The following is a 25,998-nucleotide window of genomic DNA, read 5'->3' on the forward strand; positions in this document are numbered from 1 at the left end:
CAGTGCTGAGGGAGCAAACTGCACTCCTTTCTAGCACTGATGATGTTACCTAGTTGGGTTATGAAACATCTGCAAGACAACAAGCCAGCTCAGTGAGCACCAAGGACCACAGAGTCCTCCTCCTCTTCCTCCTCCTCTTCCTCCTCCTCCTCCTCCTCTTCCTCCTCCATACAGACCCTACTTCCTTTTAGCACTGATGGTGTTACCTAGTTGGATTATAAAACATCTGCAGAAAACAAGCCAGCTCAGAGAGCACCAAGGACTACAGAGTCCTCCTCCTCTTCCTCCTCCTCTTCCTCCTCTTCCTCCTCTTCCTCCTCTTCTTCCTCCTCCTCTTCCTCCTCCATACAGACCCTACTTCCTTTTAGCACTGATGGTGTTACCTAGTTGGGTTATGAAACATCTGCAGAAAACAAGCCAGCTCAGAGAGCACCAAGGACCACAGAGTCCTCCTCTTCTTCCTCCTCCTCTTCCTCCTCTTCCTCCTCCTCCTCCTCCTCCTCCTCCTCCTCCTCTTCCTCCTCTTCCTCCTCCTCCTCCTCCTCCTCCTCCTCCTCCTCCTCCTCTTCCTCCTCCATACAGACCCTACTTCCTTTTAGCACTGATGGTGTTACCTAGTTGGGTTATGAAACATCTGCAGAAAACAAGCCAGCTCAGAGAGCACCAAGGACCACAGAGGCCGCCTCCTCCTCCTCCTCCTCCTCCTCCTCCTCCTCCTCCTCCTCCTCCTCCTCCTCCTCCTCCTCCTCCTCCTCCTCTTCCTTCTAGTGCTGATGATGTTCCCTAGTTTGAATAATGAAATGTCTGCAAGGAAACGACCAAGCTCAGAGACCCTCAGGGACCCCTCGTAAATGGTGCTCCTTGTGCTAAATTGTAATTATGTAATTAGCTATATTCATAGGAGGAGGAGATTCTCCATTAGTGGTAGATCTTATCTGCAGAAGATTCCAGGACATTTCAGTATTGAGACCCCAAAAACAGGTCATTGAATGTGGTCTACGCGGATCCTAAGACCCGTTCTTCTCATACAGAAGGCTTCAAGGATGATCACCAACAGAAGGTCAGAGTAGATAACTTCGGGCACTTCCCCACGTGGGTTGAAATTGGTGGAACGCCCCGCTAGATGAGGCCTGGCCCAAAAAAACAAAGCAGAACACATGGCCACCAATCAGCGATGAAGTATGTCAGAGCAGGGCCAAGCGGTGGTCACATTTTGATGCGACGATGCTCTCAAATGCTGCTGACAGGCTTGTGAAAACGTGCAGTTCGCAACTGGCCTGCGATACATGTGTTAGCAATTCACTGTTCCTCTCTCTTGTCTCCTTGCCCTCTGCCAACCCAGCTCTTTGACGAGAAGGAAGAAAAGGGGTGGCGGGGAACAACGTGATGAAAACCAGACTGGGATGGAAGTGGAAGGCTTTTCAGCCAGAGGAGTTAATCTGTGCAAATGTTTCTAATTTGCATAATTTAGTTCCAGGGCAAGAGCTTGGCTCTCCCGGCGACACTGTTGACATGGGTTTGTCAAGCTGCACCGCGTTGCCACCCTTGGGCGTTAGAGGGGAGAGGTGTCAGCCATCCCAACTTGGTCAATCGAAAAGAATGACTCCCAGACTCATAGCCAGTGGAAGTATATTTTACTGATTTAAAAAGTCTATCAATATCTATTGGATTATACAATGGCGGAAGAGCAGGTCAAGGAAACCATATTGGCATGGAGTAGGGACTTTGGACACAGCATAGATCTGGACAATTGGCAAGTCTTATGGGAAAGAAACAGAAAGTTAACTTTAGCCACCTCGTATAAGGAAAACGTATGCAAGATGTTCCATAGGTGGCACATCCCACCCACAAGATTAGCTAAAATTAACAAAAGCTGATCGCCACGATGTTGGGAATGTAACGCTGCATTAGGGACCTTCTACCATATGTGGTGGGAGTGCACGAAACCTAGGGCTTTTGGGCACCAGATAAGAAGGTATTTGGAAGAGATGCTAAATCAAAGGAGCCTTCATCCAAGCCTTCCCCAGACTCCAGGACTGGCCCATGTTCCTCCACAACCTCCTCAATGTCCAACTCGGCGGCCAGCTCTGCAGGCCGCCAACGGGACACAGCACAAAGATTGTCTTATCTAATCTGATTTTGTCCTGTCCTGTCCTATCCTATCAAGTGGTTTCAGTGTAGCAAAGCCAAATCTGGCGTTTTGTGCCCTAGACAAGCAGTTAACTTTCCCCTTTGGTTCCCGATCTCCCCACCCCCACCCCCCCATAGTTATCATGAGTGTCCAATAGTATTAAAACTACTAATTGTTTTGGTAACAGTCTTCAGTTGCGTGGGCTTGGACGTGTTCCATTTCATTGGATAACCTTGGAGCAGTCCGCGGTACAAAGACTTTGGGTTTCTTTTCCTGTATTTCCCCCCCATTCAACCCACCCCACAAGCCCTTTCCCCCATTTCTCACAACAGCCTGGCATCTAGCTAACCCGGGGAAGGTGCCGCGGGGCGGCGAGAGGTGGAGTTTGCTTCTGCCTTTACTCGATGTGGTTCTCTTTCCTACAGATGAGCCGAGTCGTTGCTACTTCCACGACGGGGATGGCGTGTGCGAAGAGTTTGAGCAGACTACCAGTATCATGGATTGTGGCATCTACACACCCAAAGGCTTCCTGGACCAATGGGCATCCAATGTGTCGGTTTCACACTATAACGAGAAATGCCCAGCTACCGTGGTAGCAGGTCAGCCGGCATCAAATCAAGTAAGGATGTTTGGGCACGGTGTATTTTCGGGGGTGGTGGGGGGAATAAGCCATGGTATTGGACAATCCTGTATATCACCTCAGGGCCCTGGGAGCCCCCACATGCGATGACTGATGACAGTTGAAGGATTTCCTGCTAGAAGACAGACGAGCGCATTAATTAAGCTGGATTTGCATAGTTAGTTAGACTAGATTAAAAGAGGACTGTGCCTTTTATGATGGAGTCTGCTTGTAAGAATGAGGCATGCTTTATTTGTTTTCTCACAACTCTTTCATTCATTCATTCATTCATTCATTCATTCATTCATTCATTCATTCATTCATTCATTCATTGTACTTGTCTACCATCCAATCAGGGATGCGGTGGCTTAGTGGCTAAGCTTGCAGTTGCCAGGAGGTCTACTTGTCCTGGTTTTTAGACCCTTCTCAATGGCTCAGCGGCTTAATGGCTAAAATGCGGAGCTTGTCAATCAGAAAGGTCAGCAGTTTGGCGGTTCGAATCCCTAGCACCGCATAACGGAGTGAGCTCCCGTGACTTGTCCCAGCTTCTGCCAACCTAGCAGTTCGAAAGCAGGTAAAAAATGCAAGTAGAAAAATAGGAGCCCCCTTTGGTGGGAAGGGAACAACGTTCCATGCGCCTTCGGCTTTGAGTCATGCCGGCCACATGACCATGGAGACGTCTTCAGATGGCGCTGGCTCTTCGGCTTTGAAATGGAGATTAGCACCGCCCCCTAGAGTCAGGAACGACTAGCGCATATGAGTGATGGGAAACTTTACCTTTACCTATACTACTTTCCAATCCAAGCGGCAGAGCTCTTATTTTGGCTTTGTGGTCCTAGCAGACAACCTAGGAGAAGAAAAATCTGGGTAATTTTCTCATGTGGTTGTGTGTGTGTGGATATGAGCTTCTCGCAGAATTCTAGTTGACCACAGTCCAAAGCAGAAATCTGCCCGAGGAAGTCTATTGACACGTTTCTTCTGTTTTCCTGAGGTCTCTGATTTCACAACTACTCCTCTGGTCTCGTTGGGTAGCCTCTCCTTGGAAGAATGACACGGTGTTGGTTTCCCCCCACCCCCCACCCCCAATTTCCCTTCATCCTTAGTTGTGCTTGGCTGTCCCGTGACTCAAAGAATGTAGCCGAGGCAGGTTTTGCACGGGGGGGGGGGGGGAACCCACCCGAAAACATTCTAGGTTCTTCCCTTGAAACGCTCAAAACCTTCTACTTTAGGTTTTCAAAGGAATCTCTTCCTTTCTCCGCCTCCTGATCAAAAGTCATTTTCGGAGAAGAAAAGCAGCGAACACCAAGGAGGGCAGGGCACCCTGCTCTCTGATTCCGTGCTGCGGAGGAAAAACACACACACACACAAACACACACACAGATGCACAGCACACGCAAGCAAGGAAGCAGAAGGCGGTGGCTTCTCATCCAGAGTTTCCAACAACGTTTGCTTTGACCTCTGTTGCATTAGACGGAGGTCGAAATTAAACAAAACAGAAACCGCGAGGCCTTGCAACATTGCTCGGAGCTGATTTGGCACCAGAAGCCTCTATTTTTTTTTTGCACACACACACACACACACACACACACAGACACACAAACCCCACAAGCTACAGTTGGAAAAGGGAGGCCTCCGTGTAAAAGATTCTGGAACCTCGAGCAAATTGGGACTTTTTTTTTTCAGAACAGGAGGCCGAGGGAAGGAAAGAATGGTTAGCTTGTTTCCCCGCCTCCCCCTGTGTGCCCTCTTAACTGGTTAGGACCCCTTAAGCTATTTCTTTTTCAGGTTATGCGATTTGGGGTATTTGGCTAGAGATAGCCTCTTTTTTTTTCTTTTTAAGGGGAAGAAGAAAGGAAATGGGCCTTACGGTTTTCATTAAATGCCTTCTTTTCCCCGCAGGGGTGCTACTGAGGTAGGAGTTTGGGGAAATTATCCAGGGTTTTAAGCACAGAAGGAGTCACCGTGCGCAAGGCAAGGACTGGCTTAACGCATTTAAGTAAAATAACCCATCTTACTGTTGAAAGGGAGAGAAGGGACTCGGTGGCTCGGTGGCTAAAGACGCTGAGCTTGTCGATGGGAAAGGTCGGCAGTTCAGCAGTTCAATTCCCAGCACGGCAGAACAGAGTGAGCTCCCGTGACTTGCCCCAGCTTCTGCCAACCTAGCAGTTAGAAAGACCCTTCTCAATGGCTCAGTCGCTTAGCGGCTAAAATGCTGAGCTTGTCGATCAGAAAGGTCGGCAGTTTGGCAGTTCGAACCCCTAGCGCCGTGCAACGGAGTGAGCTCTCGTGACTTCTCCCAGCTTCTGCCAACCTAGCAGTTCGAAAGCACGTAAAAAATGCAAGTAGAAAAAATAGGCGCCACCTTTGGTGGGAAGAGAACAGCGTTCCGTGCGCCTTTGGTGTTTAGTCATGCCGGCCACATGACCACGGAGGCATCTTCGGACAGCGCTGGCTCTTCGGCTTTGAAACTGAAATGAGTACCGCCCCCTAGAGTTGGGAACGACTAGCACATGTGTGCAAGGGGAAACTTTACCTTTACTTGCATCTCCAGACTGAATAATGGCTACCCACACCTCATGGACCTATTCATTCTCATTCAGCTGTGATCAATCAACCAGAATAGAGCTGGAAGGGACCTTGGAGGTCTTCTAGTCCAACCCACTGCTCAAGCAGGAGATCTTGTACCATTTCAGACAGGTAGCTGTCCAGTCTCTTCTTAAACACCTCCAGGGATGAAGAAGAACCCACAACTTTTGGAAGGAAAACATTCCACTGGTTAATTGTTCTCACTGTTTGGAAATTTCTCCTCAGTTCTAAGTTGCTTCTCTCCTTGATTAGTTTCCACCCATTGCTTCTTGTCCTGCCTTCAGATGCTTTGGAGAATAGCTTGACTCCCTCTTCTTTGTGGCAACCCCTGAGATATTGGAAGACTGCTATCCTGTCTCCCCTAGTCCTTCAATTATCAATCACCCTGGAGATCTAAAACAGCAACAATCGGGTGCATCACCCCAATATACTTTCCAACAAACAGATCAGTGATATTCGTGTCTCTTGTCTCTTGGTCCCTCCCTCCTCCTCCTTCCTCCTCTTCTTCTTTTTCTCCCCCTTCCTCCTCCTCCTCCTCCTCTTCTTCTTTTTCTCCTTCCTCCTCCTCCTCCTCTTCTTCTTTTTCTCCCCCTTCCTCCTCCTCCTCTTCTTTTTCTCCTCCTTCCTCCTCCTCCTCCACCTCCTCTTCTTCTTTTTCTCCTCCTTCCTCCTCCTCCTCTTCTTCTTTTTCTCCTCCTTCTTCCTCCTCCTCCTCCTCTTCTTCTTTTTCTCCCCCTTCCTCCTCCTCCTCTTCTTCTTTTTCTCCTCCTTCTTCCTCCTCCTCCTCCTCCTCCTCTTCTTCTTCTTTTTCTCCCCCTTCCTCCTCCTCCTTCTCTTTCTCCTCCTCCTCCTCCTTCTTCTTAGAATAGGTTGACCCCTTTTCTTTCTGGCACTCCCTGAATATTAGAAGACTGCTATCATGTCTCCCCTAGTCCTTCTTTTCATTAAATTAGACCTACCCAGTTCCTGCAACTATTTTTCATATGTTTTAGCCTTCAATCCCCTAATCCTCTTTCTTGCTCTTCTCTGCACTCTTTCTAGAGTCTCAACGTCTTTTTTTTTTTTACATCGTGGCGACCAAAATTGGATGCGGCATTCCACCAAATGGATAGGACGCCAGCTCTGTTGAGAAAGAAATGGAACGAAAAGTTTATTTTTGACTGAAATGGTCCTTCACCTTGGTATAATGTAGGCAGTGGCGGGAGGGGGAGGGAAGGGGGGCGGACAGGAACTACCCAGCCGCATAAATGTTTAAACTTAGCTGTTTCCAGCATGGTGATTGAATGAGGAAAAAGCATCCCAGCTTAAAACAACAAGACTCCTTTGGTTCCAAAACTGGATTTTCCATCTCTTAATACCCTAATTCTCTTTTACTCAAAAATATGTTGCAGTAGAGACATGGGTGTTTGGTCCCAGAGTAAGTCTGCAAGTGTTTAGTTGTGTTGTTGTTGTTTTTTTCCCTTCCTCTCTTTCTCTCACTCTCTTTCTCTCTCTCTCCGTCTGTCTCACAAACACAGACAGTTAGTAAACTGTGAGTCAGTTCAGATGGGCAACCTGTTTCCACTTTTTCGGCATTGCGTTGAGATGCTTTTCATGCAGAAAATGCAAATTAATTTGCAATCAGTCTCACTTTGCATCCCGAAAAGTGTTTTGTTTTGTTTTTGTTTTGTTTTAAAAAAAATATCCACGGAATCGGAATCCAGACGCATAATGTGGGAATTATTTACCGTAAAAAGTTTGATCGACGAACGTACTCATCTTTAGTTTGGGTGGCATCCCTTAATTAAAAACGCTTGCGGTTGGGTCTCCGCGGGGAAGTCATATGAGTTCTCTTCTTTCTTCAACACGAGAAAGGCTTTGTTCTTTTTGACTCAAAAGAGATTTTGAAAAGAATGATTTATATATATGTGTGTGTGTGTGTGTGTGTGTGTGTTGTATTTTTGCTGATAAATAAATAAAGGGAGACTAATATAGATCTATTTCAAGCTGTTTAGCTCTCATCAGCTAGCCATACCCTTACTGGGATTTGAACCTGGGCTGTGTTACATATTAGGCAGATGTATTAGCCACTAAGCCACAGGCTCTCCTCCTTATCAGCTGAGCCAGGGAAATAGGTATGTATTTGTGTTACAACCCCTGGTATGCCCAAATATGGGAGGGAGCTCACTACTCCCCCTTTCTGTCCTTCGGCTCATTACAGAAGACCATCCAGGCAGAAAACCATATTTTTATTTTTAATGTTGCCTTTGCTATGTTTGTGTTGTATTTGTGCTGATAAATAAATAAAGGGAGACTAGTATAGATCCATTTCAAGCTACTTAGCTCTCATCAGCTAGCCATACCCTTACTGGGATTTGAACCTGGGCTTTATTACATATTAGGCAGGAGTCTTAGCCACTAAGCCACAGGCTCTCCTCCTTATCAGCTGAGCCAGGGAAATATATATAGTCTCCCGACATTTTCAGTATGGGAAATTGTGATTGAAGCTGGCATTTGCCACTCGCTTGGCTGTTTACAACGAGCGATGTTCAACAACCATATTCTAACTGGGTCTTTGGCAATGATGTGCTATGGGGACTTGAAGATGCATTTGTGGTCCAAGTAAACAGCTGAGTTGGTAGGCAGGTTGTGTGAGGAATGCTGTTGAAGGTCCCCTTATTTTTCTTTGGCCTGATAACTTTAGATACCAATAAAAGAGAACATTTGTAGCTCAGGGCTTAAATGAGGGGTCCTTGGTGCTCACTGGGCTTGGTGATTTTCTTGCAGACTTTTCAAGATCCAACTAGGGAACCTCATCAGTGCTACTCGATGTTCCTTAGTTTGGGTCATGAAACATCTGCAAGAAAACCACCAAGCTCAGAGAGCACCAAGGACCCCACAGTTGTTGTCCTCCTCCTCCTCTTCCTCCTCCTCCCGCCACTCCACAAACTCCACTTCCCACCATACTCCAGGGGAAGGATATACTGCAAAACCTCCTTTCCCTCCCCACTCCAGGGGAAGGACACTGCAAAATCTCCATTCCCTCCCCACTCCAGGGGAAGGACACTGCAAAATCTCCATTCCCTCCCCACTCCAGGGGAAGGACACTGCAAAATCTCCATTCCCACCCCACTCTGGGGCCGGCCAGAGGTGGCATTTGCTGATTCCCCTGAACTCCTCCAAATTTCCACTACCTGTTCTCCAGAACTTGTCAGAACCTGCTGAATTTCACCCCTGCTCTATTGCATGAACGGGCTTCATATCAACAAGACAGAATAGGCCATTCTTGATATTCTGCCCATATTACAGGTGGAAAGATGGAGGCTATGACAATTCTATTAAAGCCACCTTTGATTGTTTTGGCCAAGCACTCATGTGAAGAAATTCCCCAAATGAGGAAAGGATGTTGAACAAAATCAGCTTGTGAACCTATTCAGTCTAGTAGTTAAGTCACCAGGCTAAAAAACAGGAGACTGTGAGTTCAAGTTCCTCCTTAGCCCCAAAAGCTTTTTTTTTATTATTATTATTATTATTATTATTATTATTATTATTATTATTATTATTATTATTATTATTATTATTATTATTATTAGGGAGTGCAACAGATGCATCTCCCAAAAGTACCCAGTCTTTAAGTAAACCACAATCTTCTCAAAGGTGGTAGATAAATATAGTCCTGGGTTGCAAAAAAAAAAAATGTCCTCTGCATGTCGGGTAAATTCATTCTCCCCCGGTTGACATTCCGTGCTAATCATGTTTTGTGGTTTCCCAAGTGTCATCTTAGGTCTCTGGGCTGGAGCTGGATGAGAAGTGTGGCTTGTGGAGTGTGTGTGTGTGTGTGTGAGGCTAAAGGTCCTTTGAGTGCAGAGTTGTGGCTGCTTGCTTTCGTCATACCGATAGCTGTGATAGTGAAACTGACTGGGCTTGAAATCCAGCATTATTTGATCTTCTCTTATGCTCTCTCTCTCTCTCTCTCTCTCTCTCTCTCTCTCTCTCTCTCTCTCTCTCTCTCTTTCTTTTCATTCTGGCCAAGGACAATCTTCTAGGCGAAATCCGTGGTGCTCTCTGAACTTGGTGGTTTTCTTGCAAATGTTTTATTGCCCATCATCAGTGCTAGAAGGGAAGAGGGGGAGGGGGAGGACGAAGAGAAGGAGCAGGAGTAGGAAGATTGTGGAGTCCTTGATGGTCTCTTAACTTGGTGGCTTTCTTGCAGACGTTGTATTACCCAACTAGGTATCATCAGTGCTAGAAGGGAATGGGGGAGGGGGAGGAGCAAAAGGAGATAGATATTGAGGCCCTTGGGGTTCTCGAAATTTGGGGGTTTTCTTGCAGATGTTTCATTACCCAACTAGATATCATCGGTGCTAGAAGGTTATTGGGGGAAGAGGAGGAGGGGGTGGAGGAAGAGGAGGAAGAGGAGGAGCAGGAGGAGGAAGATTGTGGGGTCCTTGGGGGGGGTGTCTATTAATTTGGGGGTTTTCTTGCAGATGTTTTATTACCCAACTAGATATAATCAGTGCTGGAGGGAATGGGGGAAGAAGAGGAGGGCAGGGGGAGGAAGACTCTGAGTTGGTGGGTTTCTTACAGACATTTCATTACCCAACTAGGTATCACATGTGCTAGAAGGGATTGGGGTTTGCAGGGAGGAAGAGGAGGAGGAGGAGGAGGAGGAGGAGGAGGAGGAGGAGGAGGAGGAGGAGGAGGAGGAGGAGGATGATGATTATTCTGAGGTCCTGTGTCTTGGTGGTTTTCTTGCAGATATCTCATTAGATGATACTACCAGTGGTAGCAATGGAACATTATTTTCTGCTCATCCAATAGGAAATGCATGTTCTTTCCCTCCCTTCTTCTTGGCTTCCCGTTTTAGTTTCCCAACTATTGAATCCAGTGGGAGTGTGGGTGGTTTATGCCAGTACAATGAAGAGAAAGAGAAGGCTTGAGACATAACCTGCAGTGGAAAGCCAACACCCCTCTAAATAGGCAGTGACAAGAGTTATAGGAACTGGAGTTCCATAACATCTGGAGGAGGGCCATAGACTTTCTCACTCATGGGCTCATATAACAGAACGGCCACATTCGCCAAATGGTTCTTGGATGTAAGATTACCCAACCAACGGTATGTGATCTAGGTGGCTTCGTACCTAGGTGGATGCATAGCCTTCTGTTCTGACCGAGGCTTCCCAAGAGCAGGAAGCAAACTCCTGGTCCCAACAAAAACCCTCTTTTATTCATTGGCTGTGAATTCTGCTCTTTCACATCCAGCAAAGTCTTTCGAGGGAGGATTTACAGTCACAGACCTTCTCTGGCTTAGAGAGCTGCCAGGCCGACCTCTGCAGAACTTGGCAAGGAGTCTCGGAGAGTCACGAACCAATGAAGAGAACTAATTGTCTCCTGCAAACTCCACTCCCCTTTCGCTCCTCTTTTATTTCCTCTGGGAGGGGCCATTCATCGTCCACCTGTGGCCTTACTCCCAAGTCGATCCCTGCTCGATCTATCTATCTATCTATCTATCTATCTATCTATCTATCTATCTATCTATCATCTATCTATCTATCTATCTATCTATCTATCTATCTATCTATCTAATCTACCTACCTACCTACCTACCTATCATCCATTATTCACCATCTCTATCTATCAATCCATCCATCTATCTCATCTATCATCTCTCCCTCTATCATCCATCCATCTACCTATCTATCTCATCTGTCTATCTAATCTCTCTCTCTCCCTCCTATCTATCTATCTATCTATCTATCTATCTATCTATCTATCTATCTATCTATCTATTTATCTATCTATCTATCTATCTATCTATCTATAATCAATCAATCTATCTATCTATCTATCTATCTATCTATCTATCTATCTATCTATCTATCTAATCTACCTACCTACCTATCATCCATCATTCACCATCTCTATCAATCCATCCATCTATCTATCTCATCTATCATCTCTCCCTCTATCATCCATCCATCTATCTATCTATCTCATCTGTCTAATCTATCTCTCTCCCTCCTATCCATCCATCCATCTATCTATCTATCTATCTATCTATCTATCTATCTATCTATCTATCTATCTATCTATCATCTATCTATCTATCTATCATCTATCTATCTATCTATCTATCTATCTATCTATCTATCTATCTATCTAGTCTGTCTGTCTATCTATCTATCTATCTATCTATCTATCTATCTATCTATCTATCTATCATCTATCTATCTATCTATCTATCTATCTATCTATCTATCTATCTATCTATCTATCTATCTATCATCTATCTATCTATCTATCTATCTAGTCTGTCTGTCTATCTATCTATCTATCTATCTATCTATCTATCATCTATCTATCTATCTATCTATCTATCTATCTATCTATCTATCTATCCATCCTCTATCCTGTCTGTCTGTCTGTCTGTCTGTCTGTCTGTCTGTCTGTCTGTCTGTCTGTCTATCTATCTATCTATCTATCTATCATCTATCTATCTATCTATCTATCCTACCCAAACCTAACCTAACCTAACCTAACCTAATCTACCACTGGTGGCACAGTGGTTAGAATGCAGTGGTTAGAATGCAGTATTGCAGTCTAACTCAGTGCTCACTGCCAGCAGTTCGATTCTCACCGACTCAATGTTGACTCAGCTTTCCATCCTTCCGAGGTCAGTAAAACGAGGACCCAAATTGTTGGGGGCAAGAGGCTGACTCTGCACTGCGAAGCGGTATACAAGTTTAAGTGCTAGTGCAGAAACGCAGTATAACAGACCCGAAGCACAGCTGGTTTCGCAGAGTGCAGACCACTGAGGTTTGGAGAAGCAGGGATCAGGGGTTGACATGAATCTTTTTGTATGCATGACTGCTAGATTACTTCTCCCCTGGCCTCCGACAGACATTTCTGGGGCTTTGGGCTCCAGGAGAAAACTTTGGCAGCCTTGAGGCATCCGTGGTGAAGAGAAACATGTTGCCTTCTTTTTTTGGCAAAAAACCAGACTCCGTGAGTCACAGGGAAATCTCACCACATCTCAGAGGAAAGACCCAAACTCTTGGTCCTCCTTTGCTCCGTCTCTTGCTTTCTCTACCGGGTGGGTGGGTGGGTGGGTGGAAGGGACAAAGCTGGATTTAGAGCCCACTCAAAGGCAGAAGCGCGCAGGGTAGCTCTAATTGAAAACAGCTTTCCAGAGGTGATGCCAAGAAGCAAAAGGCAGGGACTTTCAGTTCATCTGCAAGCAGAAAGAAAAACAGAATTAACAGAGTTGGAAGGGACTTTGGAGGTCTTCTAGTCTAGCCCTCTGCTCAAGCAGAAGACCCTATACACTTTCAGGCAAATCTCTTCTTTAAAACCTCTAGTGTTGGGAGCATTCACAACTTCTGGAGGCAAGTTGTTTCACTGATTCATTGTTCTCACTGTCAGGAAATTTCTCCTCAGTTCTAAGTTGCTTCTCTCCTTGATGAGTTTCCACCCATTGCTTCTTGTCCTGCCCTCAGGTTCCCTGGAGAATAGTTGGACTCCCTCTTCTTTGGGGCAGCCCCTGAGATATTGGAAGACTGAAGTGCCTAGCAGACTTTAGACTTTGAGAAGCACCAATCCGGGGCCGCTTTAAAACGTATTAGGAGCCAGACCTGGGGGGAGGGGATGGTGCTATTTGATAAGGAGTTCCTTCTAAATTTCATATTTCCCCAAAATTGGCCAAACTAAAGGCAGCGAAGGAACATAAAGAAATCCTGAAATGTTTTGGGAGCCTTGGCCAAAGTGTGATTGATCGTAGAAGTTGTGTGGAACATTGAACATAATATCCAACATTGGAGGGAGGGAGGGATGGGTGGATGGATGGATGATTGGGGAGAGGAAAGGATGGGTGGATGGGGAGAGCAATGGAGAGAGGGATGGATGGATGGAGTGACAGATGGATGGGGAGAGGGATGGAGCATGAGATGGACAGATGGATGGATGGGTGGGTAGAAGGATGGATGGATGGAGGGAAGATGGATGGGGAGAGGGATGGATGGTGAGTGGATGGATGGATGGAGAGACAGATGGGTAGGAAGAGGGATGGATGGAGAGGGAGAGGGATGGAGAGGGGGATGGATGGGTGGGTGGTTGAGTGGATGGATGGATGGATGGATGGATGGATGGGGATAGGGATGTAGAGAGGGATCGAGAAAGGGATCAATGGATAAATGGATGGAAGGATGCAGAGACAGATGGATGCATGGTTGGTTGGCTGGATGGATGGATGGTCAGACAGACAAACAGACCATTTCAGTTGCTTTCCGCATTTAATACTATTTGACCACTAGGAATGTTCACTGAATATTATATGTCTGAACGAAGGACTCTGAATGAAACCCAGGCTAGAAAAGAGCTATGGCATGCATTCTCACATGGTGCCTGCCAACCATGGCTTGCCTGTCCAAAATATTCCCATATTTTGAAAGATGGTTTGAAAGAATGCCATCCAAGAATCCTAGGCATTATCGGACAACGTTGCCTCATTGGAAAACTCACCGCAAATACTTTGAGCTTAAACGATATCTGGCATTCTAACCCAGGATAAGCCCACTCATCCCTTCAACACCATGCAGAATAGAGGAATAGTTCTGAAGAAAGCTGGCCCTCCACCCCATCTCTAAACCGCACAACAGAGCCCAACAGAGCCAAGCACTTCTGCTTCTGATTGCAAGCCTCTTTCACAGGAAAAAGTGCTGAGCTTCACGAAAGAACCAAAAAAGACAAAGAGAGAGAGAGAGAGAGACTGACAGACAGACGGATAGAAAGAGAAAGAGAGAGGGGAGAAGAGGGAGAAAGAAAGAGACACACACAGAGAAAGACAGAGAGAGAGAAAGAGAGAAAGAGATACAGAGAGAGAGGCAGAGAGAGAAAGAGAAATAGAGACAGAGGGAGAGAGAAAGAGAGAGAAGCAGAGAGAGAGAGAGAGAGAAAGAGAGACACAGAAAGAGGCAGAGAGACACAGAGAAAGTGAGAAAGAAAGAGAGAGAGACAGAAAATGAGAGATAGACAGAGAGAGAGAAAGAGACACAGAGAGAGAGAGAGAGAGAAAGAGAGATACAAAGAGAGAGGCAGAGAGAGAGAGAGAGAGAGACAGAGGGAGAGAGACAGGGAGAGAGAGAGAGAGAAAGAGAGAGAGAAAGAGAGAGAGAGAAAGAGAGACAGAGGGAGAGAGACAGGGAGAGAGAGAGAGAGAAAGAGAGAGAGAAAGAGAGAGAGAGAAAGAGAGACAGAGAGAGAGACCGAGTGAGAGAGAGAGAGAGGCAAAATAAAATAACATAATATGGAAACCTCGCTATTTTAAACGAACAGAGCTTTCCTGGATCTCACCCCTGGGTTTGTTTTGGGCTCCGCTCAACTTTTTTTAGCCGAGGCGTGGGGGGGGGGGGGTGTCAGCTTTTAAAAGCAAGTTCTCACTCATCCATTCAGCGACAGGTGACGGGTGCCAAACTCCATTCCTCCCAGTTCAGTTTCCCTCGGTCTGTCTTGGGGGTGGGGGGGTCAGAGGAAATGGAGAGGAGAGGCACACTGCAAGGGTTTGCGGGGGGGGGGGGGAACCAGGGGCGCGCCATCGGTCTCGGTGAGCCCCCGTGGCTGTATAAATTGCAGATGTGGGCAAGGATGGGTCCCCTAACTGGGAGAGGTATTAAAATCAAAACCAGTCCTCCCCTCCCTCCCTCCCTCCCTCCCTCCCTCCTTTCCCCCCCCCCCTCAATCCCATTCCACCAAGACAGGCTGTTGAAAATGATACATGTCAAATTGCTGGAATGAATTTCAAACGCCAAAGATACTTTATGTAAAAAAAAAATCTTGCCTTGCTGTAAAATGTAACACAATCCATTGGCAAGTCTCGGCAAAATTCTGTTGGGTTTTCTTTCTCGCCCCCCCACCCTCAACTTCCCACCCCCTTCGATTTTTTATATATATTTAACAAAACTGAAAAACTCTTTCCAACCCATTAAACCTGATTTATGTTTTGCCCACGGATTCCTTCCCTCTCTCTCTCTCTCTCTCTCTTTTTTTTTGGAGGGGATTTAAATGAGAGAAATCATGACTTCACTTTTGGCTAGTTTAGCTGCTCCGTGCTCCGAATACTTGAATTTCTTTCTTTTTTAAAAAAATATCTGTGTGGATGTAAGGAAATCGTTCTGACTTGAAGTTCTGTGGGATTCCTTTTCCACGTTTGCCACCATGGGCGTTGACAGCGTCTCCTTCAAAAAGCTTCCTCTCCTTCGTAGCCACTCGCAGGGCCACGGAAAGATAGAAGTAGCACATGGGAAAATAGCACTGAAACTGATCTACCGCTTTGTGTTGCTTTTACAGCCCTCTCTAAGTGGTTTACAGAGTCACAATATTGCCCCCAATAATTTGGGTCCTCATTTTGACCCACCTCGGAAGGATGGAAGGCTGAGTCAACCTTGAGCCAATCAGGATCGAACACCTGGCAGTTGGCAGAGTTTGCCTGCAGTACTGCATTCTAACCACTGTGCTGCCACAGCTCAGAATAGGGTAGGGTAGGGTAGGGTAGGGTATGGTGGAGTGAGGTGGAATGGGATGGGATGGGATAATAATAATAGAATAGAATAGAATAGAATAGAATAGAAATAGAAATAGAAATAGAAATAGAGTGGAGTGGTGTGGCATAGCATGGCATGGCATGGCATAGAATAGAATGGCATGGCATGGCATGGCATAGAATAGAATAGAATAGAATAGAATAGAATAACAAAAGCATTAGACTTGTACACCACTTCATAGTGCTTTTACAGCCCTCTCTAAGCAGTTTACAGTGTCAGCCTCTTGCCCCCAACAATCTGGGTCCTCATTTCACTGACTTCAGAAAGGTAGAAGGCTGAATCAATCTTGAGCCGGTTGAGATCAAACTCCTGGCAGTGAGCAGAGTTTAGCCTGCTATACTACATTCTAACCACTGCACCACCACGGAAGGAAGGAAGGAAGGAAGGAAGGAAGGAAGGAAGGAAGGAAGGAAGGAAGTCAACCTTGAGCCAGTCAGGATCGAACTCCTGGCAGTGAGCAGAGTTTAGCCTGCTATACTGCATTCTAACCGTTGCGCCACCACAGAAGGAAGGGAGGGAGGAAAGAAGTCAACCTTGAGCCAGTCTAGATCGAACTCTTTGCAGTGAGCAGAGTTTAGCCTGCATTACTGCATTCTAACCACTGCCCCACCATGGCTCTTCAACTGTACCTGAATGAAAGGATTAATACAGCATTGAATTCTCCTGCAGCCAGTTGTCCTACAGCAAGTTGTCCACAACGACTTGTTCTAGACCACGTACAAGCCTATCGGTCAACACATAAGTTGCATCCATTGGTTGCACGGATTTTATGTAGACTTCCCCTCCCTCCAACTGGACGTCGTGTTCTTACTTTTATCAGATGTGCCGGACCAAGGAGTACGACTTCAATGATGCCATGGCCCAATACGCGTGGTACCCCTGCACTGCCAACCATACTCACACAGTTTTCTGGCTGAAGGTAAATATGCAATGCAATTTATATTTATAATTTATAAATATGATAAATGTATTTTTTTAAATAAATGTATAGGTATAATTTATAAATATGCAACGCGGTGGCTCAGTGGCTCAGACGTGGAGCTTGTCGATCGGAAAGGTCGGCAGTTCGGCGGTTCGAATCCCTAGTGCCGCGTAACGGAGTGAGCACCCGTGACTTGTCCCAGCTTCTGCCAAGTTCAAAAGCACTTCAAAAACGCAAGTAGAAAAATCGGGATCCCCTTTGGTGGGAAGGGAACAGCGTTCCATGCACCTTCAGCATTTAGTCATGCCAGCAACATGACCCCGGAGACATCTTCGGACAGCGCTGTCTCTTTGGCTTTGAAACGGAGATATATCAGAAAGAAACGTGATATATCAGATTCTGGTTAAAGATTGTGAGGGATACTTGTGGGCCTCCAGATAGTTCTCGGTAGGCTTCATGAGATTAAGGTTGCTAAGAATCTTATTTCTGGAGGTTCGCCAAGAGTGGTAACTTCTCCTTACTGGTTAAAGGTCTTCCCCCTCTTATCCATTGCCCTCAAGGCATTGAAATTCAAGCCTTCAACATACAACCTTTGCTGAAGCTTCCAACTTTATTTATTTTATTTTATTTATTTAGTTTGTCAAACAGGTGCGAGATAACAGGTATAAGTATAAACATGGATGTGAACAAAGAAAGGAATACACGGGGACAGTAGGACAGGGACGGAAGGCACGCTGGTGCGCTTATGCATGCCCCCTTTACAGATCTTTTAGGAGTGGGGTGAGGTCCACGGTAGACAGTTTGAGGTTGAAGCTGTGGGGGGTTTGAGGATGTAACAACAGAGTCAGGTAGAGCATTCCAGGCGTGGACCCCTCTGTTGCTGAAGTCGTATTTTCCGCAATCGAGTTTGGAGTGGTTTACACCTTGAGTTTGCATCTATTGTTAGCCTGTGTATTATTGTGGTTGAAGCTGAAGGAGTCATTGACAAGTAGGACGTTGTAGCAGACAATTTTGTGTACTGCGCTTAGATCCGACCGCAGGCGGTGCAGTTCCAGGTAGTCTTGGACCATTAATGGCTGTGCATAATAACTTTATTTTAATAAATTAGAATAACACATTTAATTGATACATGTAATTTTAATATTATGTTTAATAACATGAATGGTTATGTTACGTTTATGTGAGAACTGATCCACTCTTTCTCCCTCCATAGGCTTTCTATACCCAGCCCATGGTAGCCACTGCCGTGATTATCCACTTAGTAACAGATGGGACGTGGCTGGAGATGGACCTCGACCAGAAACAAGAGTCCATTTTTGTGCAGCTGGTGGACACTAAAAACCAAAGTCACGATCTCGGTAAGAAGGCTAGCTCGGTTATAACACGACATGAAATAAAATGTTGGTGTTTTTTTAACTTCCCCTTGGAATAGGTCAGGGAACAGGAAGATTTTTTTAAAAAATAGACACACAAAAATCAGCAGCAGGTTAATTTCATGGAGTTCCACCAGTTCATTGCGGTGGGGAAACAATTGTCATTGATTCTTTCCATATTTCTACGTGTTTATTGTTGATTTTAACCCAGGGGCCGATAAGCACAAAGCTGAGCTGACAACCCTGGGTGGGTGGGTGGATGGATGGATGGATAGATGGATAGATGATAGATAGATAGATAGATAGATAGATAGATAGATAGATAGATAGATAGATAGATGATAGATACATGATAGATAGATAGATAGATAGATAGATAGATAGATAGATAGATAGATACATGATAGATAGATAGATAGATAGATAGATAGATAGATAGATAGATAGATAGATAGATAGATAGATGATAGATAGATAGATGATAGATAGATAGATGATAGATAGATAGATAGATAGATAGATAGATAGATAGATAGATATGGAAGGATGGATGGATGATGGATGGATGTTAGATGATATATAGATATGAGAGAGAGTGATGGATGGATGGATGGATGGATGGATGTATAATACATAGATGGATGGAATGGATGGATGGATGGAAGGAAGGATAGATAAAAGATAGATGTTATATGATAGGTAGATGGATGGATGGATGGATGGATGATAGGCACAGACAGACAGATGATATAGGTAGATAAATAGATGTTAGATAGATGATAGATACAAATAGATAGATAGACAGTAGATAGATATATACGATATATATATATATATATATATATATATATATATATATATATATATATATATATATATATATATATATATATATATATATATATATATATATATATATATATATGATAGATATAGATAGATAGATACGAGAGAGAGAAAGAGAGAGGGAGAGAGAGATGATTGATAGTTGACAGATAGTCCAGCCCCCTCCTCAAGCATTTTTGTACTCCTCCTTTCCATGTAGCCTCTTCTGCCCAATTAAGAGACCCTCCTCAATCTTTTTTCTCTTTCCCACCAACCCTGACCCTTCTCTCTTTTTCCTCTCTCTCTACCCGCCCCCCCTCCCACCACCACCCCCAATCTACCCCCTCCCCAGGGGAGCACGCTTTGAGCTGCCGCAAAAACCCTCTGATTATCCCAGTTGTCCATGACCTCAGCCAGCGTTTCTACCGGACTCGGGCCATCCTCGTCACCTTCAGATCTCAGTATGTGGCCATCTCCGGGGTGGCCTTGCGCTCCTTCCAGAATTTTGACCCCATCGCTGTCAGCAGCTGTCAGAGCGGACAGACGTACAGCCCGGCCGAGCAGAGGTAAGCGCCTCTTTTGGGTTCTCATTAGTCGCCAACTTCAGACGTCCGCGACGATGAAGAGGCTCATCGGGAAGAAGAAGAAAGGGGAAAGGGATGGTTGACCTTTGGCCTTGTTGGCAGGAGCCCATGTGGCCCTCCCTGAATACAAACAGGCCGGCCATTTAACCCCACAAGGGAGGAGGTCCATGGATTATTTCCACCTCCGCTGACCTCTCTGGGTGACCTCCGTCCCGTGTCGGCACAGTTCCAAGGTCGGACTTAAATGAGCAGCTGAAGAAGGGAGAGCTTCCCCCTCCGGGAAAGAAGGAGAGGAGACCTTCGCCGTTTGGGTTTTGATTCTTCTCACAGGACACACATTTCGTTCACACACACAAGTGCTTCCTTTGCTTTTCAGTGGAGCTTTGCTGTCAGCCTAGAGTGGGGAACGTGGTTTTGGTTGGAAGGGCGCAGGAACAAATCAGACTGGGTTTTTTTAAATTCTGCATTGGCCTGCAAAAACCAGCTGGGTGGGCTGTGGATTAGGAAGGTGCCGAAATCTTTCTTCCCGTGTCCCCATAAAACTTCTTTGGCTTCCTTTATGTGTTACGTTTAGGATAACTTAGAATTTCCTTCCTCCAACCCTCCAAGTCCTTCCTTCCTTCCCTCCTTTCTTCCTTCGGCCTTTCCTCCCTCTTCTTCTTTCCTTCATCCCTCCCTCTCTCCTTCCTTTGTCCCTCACTTTTTTCTTTCCTTCCTCCCTCCCTCTTTCCTCTCTCCCTCCAAGTTCTTCCACATTCCCTCCCTTTCCTTCATCCCTCCCTCCCTCCTTCTTCCTTCCTTCCTTTCCTTCTTTCCTCCCTCCCTCCCTCCCTTCCTTTCTCAAGTCTTTCCCACTTTTGTCCCTCCCTCCCTTTCCTTCTTTCCTCCCTCCCTCCCTCCCTTCCTTTCTCAAGTCTTTCCCACTTTTGTCTTTTTCTTTGTCCCTTCCTTCCTCCCTCCCTCCCTCCAAGTCCTTCCTTGCACTGTTCCATCTCTTTCCTTCTTTCCTTCATCCCTCCTTCCCTCCTTCCTTCCTTTGTCCCTCCCTCCCCTTCCTTCCTTCCTTTCCTTCCGACTCTCCTGTCCAGCTGATGGATGGACAAGAAATCCTCATACCGATCGCTGGAATCTCACTTGCATTGATTTCTCCTTTGGAGGAGAAAACAGATGCGTTCTCCATCCACCTAGAAGAAAACAACATGATTGGAAAAAGGGCCGTTGTTTAAAGCTATGTCCCCTGTTTCCTTTTAACACCCGACTCCCACAAGCTCAAACCATCCAGCATGGTTTTTCTTTTCTTTTACTTCGATATGACATTTGCCTCTTCTCTCTCATGTTCCTCTCACCTCCCCCACGTTGGTTGTGATCTATAGTGATAGCACTTAAACTTATATATCGCTTTACAGGGCTTGGCAGCCCTCTCTAAGCGGTTTACGGAGTCAGCCTCTTGCCCCCCCCCCCCAAACAATCAGGGTCCTCATTTTAACCACCTCGGAAGGATGGAAGGCTGAGTCAACCTTGAGCTGGTCAGGATTGAACTGCTGGCAGTGGGCAGAGTCAGCCTGCAATACTGCATTCCAACCACTGCACCACCAAGGAAGGAAGGAAGGAAGGAAGGAAGGAAGGAAGGAAGGAAGGAAGGAAGGAAGGAAGGAAGGAAGGAAGGAAGGAAGGAAGGAAGGAGGGAAGAACAATGATAGCAATAGCACTTATATACCCCTTCACAGTGCTTTTTCATCCCTCTCTCAAGTCAGCCTCTTGCCCCCCAACAACCTGGGTCCTCATTTTAACCACCTCGGAAGGATGGAAGGCTGAGTCAACCTTGAGCTGGTCAGGATTGAACTGCTGGCAGTGGGCAGAGTCAGCCTGCAATACTGCATTCTAACCACTGCGCCGCCACAGCTCCTAACGCAACATCCAATCAGCTACAGCAATAGCAATAGACTTATATACCACTTCACGGTGCTTCACAGCCCTCATCACAACCCCGACACAGAGCCCTCATCAGAGCCATGCACAGACTCAGAGCCTTCCACTTCACTGTCCGATGTGGCTGCCAGCTCTGCGGGCCGCTAGTGGGCCACAACACTCACCGATATCCATGTTTCTTTCAAGAGAGGTCAACTCTAAGTGGCTCTGACTCCTCATCAGAGGAAGCTGGGTGGTCCCTTCCCAACCGAAACGTGGGGTTGTCGAAATTTATTTGCCGTGGCTTTCCGGGTGCGTTCCAAAGCTTCTTCCTGGGCTTTGGTGAGCGAGCGATGAAGCTCTCTTCTTCCATATGAAAAAATGAACATTTGAAGACCTGCTGGGAAGCAATTATGCTTTTTTTAAAAAAAAAATTGCGGAGGAAACAGCCTCTCTGTTCTGGATACTGTTGGAGAACTCCAGGGACCTTTCTCCATGGCCGCTATTGAGAGATTTGGAAAACAGGACCTTTTACCTTGATGTGGTAGGGCCCCCTTTCTCCTGCAAATCAGCTCAGATTTGTTTTTTGAACTGAAAAAAGAGGAAATATTATCACCTCGCTGGTGTCTCAAGCTCGGAGTGGGTTATAAATCTATGGTAATATTCAAATTCCAGCATCAAACGCTTGCGGTCTTCGCCAAGGCAGGTTGAGCGGTTTCCCAGTAGGACTTACCCTGGCAGGAAGCTTAAATGATTTGCCTGCTGCATCCTAACTCTTCCAGCTCTTCGGCTTTTCTTTGGCCTGATTCAGGTCCTCCTCCTCCTCCTCTTCCTCCTCCTCCTCCTCCTCCTCCTCCTCCTCCTCCTCCTCCTCCTCCTCCTCCTCCTCCTCCCTCTTCCCCCTTCCTCCTCCTCCTCTTTCTTCTTCCCCTTATCCTCTTCTTCTTCTTCTCCTCCTCTCCTTCTCTTCTACTTCTTCTTCCAATTCTTCTCCTCCTCCTCTTCTTCCTCTTCCCCCTTCCCCCGCCTCTTCTTTCTTCTTCTCTTCCTCCTCTCCTCCTCTTCTTCTTCTTCTCCATCTCCTCCTCTTCTTCCTCCTCCTCTTCTCCCTTTCTCCTCCTCCTCCTCTTCCTCTTCCTCCTCTTCTACTTCTTCTCCTCCTCCTCCTCTTCTTCTCCTCCTCTTCTCCTCTCTTCCTCTTCCTCCTCTTCTACTTCTCCTCCTCCTCCTCCTCCTCCTCCTCTTCCTTCTGGAAATGATTCTGGTTAGCATTTCTCATAGCCCCGTGAACCCCTTCCTAAGCCTCTGAAGGCATTTTGAAGTCAGGTTCAGATGGTCTCCTGAAAAAAGGTTTTAGGAACCTGGATCTCATCGCATTCCCACGCCCTTCCTGAGCTTTTGAAGGCAGTTTGAGGTCAGATCAGGTGAGACCCCGAACAACCTGGATTATTCCCATACGTTTAACGGCGTATACCAAGCGTCTATCAACTTCTACCAAGGGAACTGACATGGGCCAAGGATTGGAAGATCCCAAATTCCCGGTTTCAATTTCGTACCGTTTCCCCACCCCAGATAGCATGTGTTTTCCTTTCCTTTGAAGCGCAGAGTGTGCATTGCATATTTGATAGTAGTACATTTGCTTTCCTCAGATCCTCTGAACCGTATTTTATTATCCATAGATTTGTTGAAGCAGCCAAGAGCCAGCTTCTGCAGGGTGGGCTGTGTGTTTTCTCTCACACCCTTCAATTTACAGCTGTGCAGCACAGATGGTAGTACACACAAACACATTCACACACACACAGATACAGAGAAAAAGACAGAGAGAGAGACACACAGAGAGACAGAGAAACACGGAGAGAGAAACACAGAGAAAAAGAGACAGAGAAAGAGACAGAGAGACAGACACACACAGAGAAACAGACACACATACACACACACACAGACATAGAGAGAGACACAGAGAGAGACAGAGACACACCAAGAGAGAGACAGAGAGAGAAAGAGATACAGAGGAAGAAAAAGGGACACACAGAGAGACACAGAGAAACACAGAAAGAGAAACACAGAAAGAGACAGAGAGAGACAGCCACAGAGAGAGAGAGACACACGGAGGGAGAGAGAGAGAGACAGAGACACAAAGAGAGAGAAAGAGACAGAGAGAAAGAGACAGAGAGAAAGAGACACAGAGAGAGAAACAGAGAAACACAGAAAGAGAAAGTGAGAGACAGCTACAGAGACACACACACACCGAGAGACAGAGACAGAGACACAAAGAGAGAGAGAGAGAGAGAGAGAGACAGAGAGAGAAAGAGACAGAGAGAAACAGAGAAATGCAGAAAGAGACAGAGAGAGACAGCTACAGAGAGACACACACAGAGAGAGAGAGACAGAGACGGAGACACAAACAGAGAGACAAAGACACAGAGAGAGAAAGAGACAGAGAGAAAGAGACAGAGAGAAACAGAAACACAGAAAGAGACAGAGAGAGACAGCTACAGAGAGAGAGACACACAGACAGACAGAGACACAAAGAGAGAGACAAAGACAGAGAGAAAGAGACAGAGACAGAGAGAGAGAGAAACACAGAAACACAGAAAGAGAAAGTGAGAGACAGCTACAGAGAGAGAGACAGAGACAGAGACAGACACAAAGAGAGAGACAAAGACACACACAGAGAGAAAGAGACAGAGAGAAAGAGACAGAGAGAGACAGAGAGAGAGAAAGAGAGAGGGAGAATACACTTTATGAGAAGATATTTCATTTCTGACCTTGACCATGTGCCACCTGACACAGGGAATCCCCAGCACATTAAAAATGCCTCTCAGCATCTTTAATTCATTCCCCCCCCCCTCCAATCCCTGAATGCTTTTTTCCCTTGATGTGGTTTTTAAAACCCAGATGCACCTTGGCGTAAGTGCTGTGGAATTCTTCTTCATCTCTTTTCTACAGTATTTCCCATCCAGAAATTGGGGCCATCTCAATGGCCGTTCCTTGAACCAATTAGACAGAACATCCCCTGCAATTTGACGTGGTTCTTTCATCATTAGACAACAAGAGGCTAGTCCTAAGGATCAAGCAAGCCAGAAATTGGGTGAACACACATTGTCTTGGGAGGGAGGAAGCGATGAAGGAAGGAAGGAAGCTCATAGGGAGGAAGTGAGGGGGAAGGAAGGAAGGAAGGAGAGGGAGGGAAGGAGGAGAAAGGAAGGGAAGGGGAAAGGAAGGAAGGGACAGGGAAGGAAGGGAAGGGGGAAGGAAGGAGAGAGAGAGAAGAAAGGAAGGGAAGGAGAGGAAAGGACAAAGAAGAAAGGAAGTGAAGAGGGAAGGAAGGAAGAGGGAGAGGAGAAAGGAAGGGAAGGGGAAGGAAAGGGAAGAGAAGGAAGGAGAGGGAGAGGAGAAAGGAAGGGAAGGGGAAGGAAAGGGAAGAGAAGGAAGGAAGGAAGTGAGGAAAGGAAGAAGAGGGTGGGAGGATGAGAGGAGAAAGGAAGGGAAGGGGAAGGAAAGGGAAGAGAAAGAAGGGAGAAAAGAGGGTAGGAAGGAAAGGAAGGAAGGAAATTTTCACTCATCCTAAACGTGAAGTATGAATAAAAACGTTTCTTTCGGGATACGGGAAAAAAAAATTCGGAAGAAGAAAATCACATTTAAGTAAAACCACATAGCTCTTTAGGATATTCCCGCCCTACCAGCTCCATCCTACCTTGGAAGTCTGATTATCTTACGCTAAACTTTTTCTTCCATCTCTGAACAGCTGTGTTCCTCATTCTTGCAAGACCATGGACTGCCAAGAGTTGGACATTGAGAATGCCATGCTGACTTTCACGGATGGAGGGCACTACAATGGGGCCCAGTGCAACGTTACCTGCCGAACAGGTTATGTCCTCCGGGCTCACAGAACTGATGATCTGCCCCAGAGTCAGGTTGGTGGAACTGGTGTGTGTGTGTGTGTGTGTGTGTGTTGTATTTGTGCTGATAAATAAATAAAGGGAGACTAATATAGATCTATTTCAACCTATTTAGGTCTCATCAGCTAGCCATACCCTTACTGGGAATCGAACCAGGGCATTAAAAATAAAAATATGGTTTTCTGCCTGGATGGTCCTCTGTAATGAGCCGAAGGACAGAAAGGGGGAGTAGTGAGCTCCCTCCCATATTTGGGCGTACCAGGGGTTGTAACACAAATACATTATATCCTTCCACCTCGGAAGGACGAGAGGCTGAGTCAACCTTGAGGCTGGTGAGATTCGAAATGCTGGCAGTGGGCAGAGTTAGCCTGCAATACTGCATTCTAACAGGAAGGAAAGGGAAGGGAGAGGAGGAAGGAAGGAAGGAAGGATAGCAATAGCACGTAGACTTATATCCTGCTTCACGGTGCTTTTACAGCCCTCTCTAAGCGGTTGACAGAGTCAGCCTCTTGCCCCCAACAATCTGAGGTCCTCATTTGACCCACCTCGGAAGCACGGGAGGCTGAGTCAACCT

The 25,998-nt window shown here is 46.1% G+C and overlaps 1 protein-coding gene across 1 annotated transcript in view; it reads left to right on the plus strand.

The window, feature by feature from the left end:
* The window catches only part of PAPPA (pappalysin 1), a 130,637-nt gene that overhangs the window by 68,857 nt on the left and 35,782 nt on the right, over positions 1-25,998 (plus strand). The window contains exons 10-14 of the mRNA XM_081967202.1: positions 2,557-2,750; positions 16,731-16,829; positions 18,046-18,190; positions 19,383-19,596; positions 25,271-25,439. Of these exons, the coding sequence (XP_081823328.1) occupies positions 2,557-2,750; positions 16,731-16,829; positions 18,046-18,190; positions 19,383-19,596; positions 25,271-25,439 (821 nt within the window). The remainder of the gene's footprint in view (positions 1-2,556; positions 2,751-16,730; positions 16,830-18,045; positions 18,191-19,382; positions 19,597-25,270; positions 25,440-25,998) is intronic.

This window comes from Natrix helvetica (assembly GCF_964273705.1).
Source record: "Natrix helvetica genome assembly, chromosome: 15".
NCBI classification, from domain to species: domain Eukaryota; kingdom Metazoa; phylum Chordata; class Lepidosauria; order Squamata; family Natricidae; genus Natrix; species Natrix helvetica.